This window comes from Crinia signifera, chromosome 1, assembly GCF_055691185.1.
Source record: "Crinia signifera chromosome 1, ASM5569118v1, whole genome shotgun sequence".
Classification (NCBI taxonomy): Eukaryota; Metazoa; Chordata; class Amphibia; order Anura; family Myobatrachidae; genus Crinia; species Crinia signifera.
This window is the reverse complement of record NC_139217.1, coordinates 23,074,387-23,076,883: the sequence shown is the minus strand read 5'-3', so window position 1 is coordinate 23,076,883 and position 2,497 is coordinate 23,074,387. Positions and strand designations below refer to the sequence as shown.

General features: G+C 41.0%; 1 protein-coding gene across 1 annotated transcript; it reads right to left on the bottom strand.

Moving 5' to 3' along the window:
• Positions 1-536: 536 nt before the first annotated feature.
• Positions 537-1,832, bottom strand: LOC146058843 (uncharacterized protein F54H12.2-like). Its single transcript, XM_083171075.1, has one exon. The coding sequence runs from the start codon at positions 1,830-1,832 to the stop codon at positions 537-539; it is 1,296 nt and encodes a 431-aa protein (XP_083027201.1).
• Positions 1,833-2,497: the final 665 nt, after the last annotated feature.

Below are 2,497 nucleotides of genomic sequence, written 5' to 3'. Positions count from 1 at the left end.
TTTGGCAGGCGCCTTATAAACATTGCGACAAAACGGTCATTACGTTTTGTATCGGTACTAAATCGGTCTAGAAATTCATCATATTTGTGCTTTTTACACATCAGAAATATAAAGTAAATACGGTATTGACCGCATACAGTACTTGAAAAGCCTTGTAATCGTCTGTTTTGGTGACAAATGTTCTTTGAATTAAAATGTAAAAACTTTATGATATTCTTTGGGAAAATGACGCTGTCCGGTGGTAGACCGTAAGAGTCAAAGAAATAGCAAAGCCCTCCTTCATTAAAATAAACGGCCAACCAGTGTTCACCGGGCTGTTCACTGCTATGCGTGTTGATTACAAACGCACAGGGATAATGCGTCAGTTTATTAGAAAGGTAACATATCACAAGCGTAGGTTCCTTTAAAATAATGACACGTATTTGGTTCCGCATACAGAATACAATTTATCTGTAGCGTGTTCATTTTTAAGATTTCTTATAACGTAATGATATTTGTTAAAATATGCGATAAAATATTAAAATAGTTTATTCCACTTATAGATAATCATACACCACATCACGCCTTTGATTAATTTCAATGATATTATCAAATATTGCATAAATGATTACGTTGACTGTCCGATCCAGCGCTTCTGCAAAGCGAAATTGGTTGCCAGTCCTTATCAAGGAAAGATGTTCGCCGCACTCCTGCTCCGGTGACAGATTAAAAGCAAATAGCGTGTAGCCGTTGAGATACTCTTCACGGTCAATCAGTATACCTGCGTCACATTTCTGTTTATTTGTGATCTGTATGAGCGACATATACTCTCTTACAGCATTACCATGTACAAAGTCTGGTTGAAATGGCTTTGCCGGGTGTGGCGTTCCATCCATATAAAGCGATGCAAAGCTCACATTTTTATGTTCAAAACAAAGGGGATTCCGATCAAGGGCTCCTGAAAATGCTTTGTTGTCCAAAAAGCCTACTATGACCGTTTTCGGCACTTGACCCAAAAATAGATTTTCTAGATTAAATACTCTGCTTCCGGTGGGCACACTGTAGATTTTCATCCCGACGCGGTCGACAGCATATTTAGCATTCCCATTAAGCAGAGCCTGAGCGTGACCAATCCGCACAGCTGGTGAGACCTGCACTCTTTTCACAAACAGGGATGCTGCGACGATCTGTATTTTAAAGGCATCAGCTTCAGCCGACATTAAGCAGGAGTCTTTGTTTCTGGTGAGTTTAATCTTCAGGTCAATGGCATTTAATATTAATTTATGTTGATGGAAAAGGTCGCAGTGTAACGGACCTAGTAATTCAACCGTGCGATTCTGCGCTGTTGCTCCTGCGCGTTTTCTGAATCCCATATTCGGGCCGTCCAGTGCCCTGTTGTTATGTTCTCCAGCCACATCTTTGTAAAATAATCCTGTGGTGTGCTTTGTTGACAAAGCGTCTGAGCTATAATTCAATATAGTCTCAATGTACGCGCGGTAAGCGTAAAGGTTGTTGGATTGTGATATGAGCCTATCACCCAAAGTTACATCTACCTGACTGAATAAAGTCGCTTTGGGGTAATTAATAAGGGCTACCCGTGCCCCTTGGGCCATCTGTAGATTATCGGCTCGTACGATCTTACACATCACGTACAGCAGAGTGTTGTTCAGATCATAGTAGTGCTCGCCGCTGGCCGCTATATAGAATTCAAGCGGCGCTGTGTCAGATAACGCCGCTAAAGGTTGAACTTCAACGTATAGACTTTTTTCTATGCTAGTTTGTGTCGGGGGTAAGTCAAAATGGTTAAGCTCTGTTTTTGCGCATTCTACGGACTCTGCGTGTATGAAAGACATGTTGTTTAAAAAATATCACCAACAGTACGCTTCGGCTTTCTCTTCTTCTTTGAGTTACGTCGTCTCTGGTTTTTATTTAAAAAGGGGATACCCCAAGGCGGAAGCGCTATCATTCGCTTCCGTTTTCTTTTAGGCACGCCTTTTCTTGTATATATTATTCCTGAACCATCTTGTTTTGATTGGTTTGCTTCGTGTATTTTATTCACCACGGCTGTTGTGGCTTGTCCGATAAAGTCTTTCGCGATATTGTGCGCTGCAGTCTTCAAATGCGGTTTAGCTAACTCTAAACCTCTCCGGAAAAGAGGTACTGCTTTTCTGAAAAGGCTTCGAAAAATACCGCCTAAACCGCATCCGTACATGTATGCGCTTCCGTGAAAACCGGGTAAACCATTTCCAGCTTGCATTTTATAATATTGCGCGTAGAGAGCCGGATCACCATAATTTTTAACAACGACCATTCTGTTTAGTTAATAAATATCTTTTTTGCAACGTCTAAAGTGTAGTTTCACAATCGCTTTCCCAAACTTAAATGAGATGTTCTCATTCTGGTCGTTCTTTATCTCTATGGATATGGTGTCAAAATGCGCTTTGCACAACGGTACGTAATCGGGCTTCTCGTACCGTATAGTGACCATCTTGTTGTTACGAACCTTTATTACAACAGT

Excerpts from the sequence above, each read along its gene's own strand:
- LOC146058843 (XM_083171075.1), bottom strand. The coding sequence starts at position 1,832 with ATGTCTTTCATACACGCAGAGTCCGTAGAATGCGCAAAAACAGAGCTT.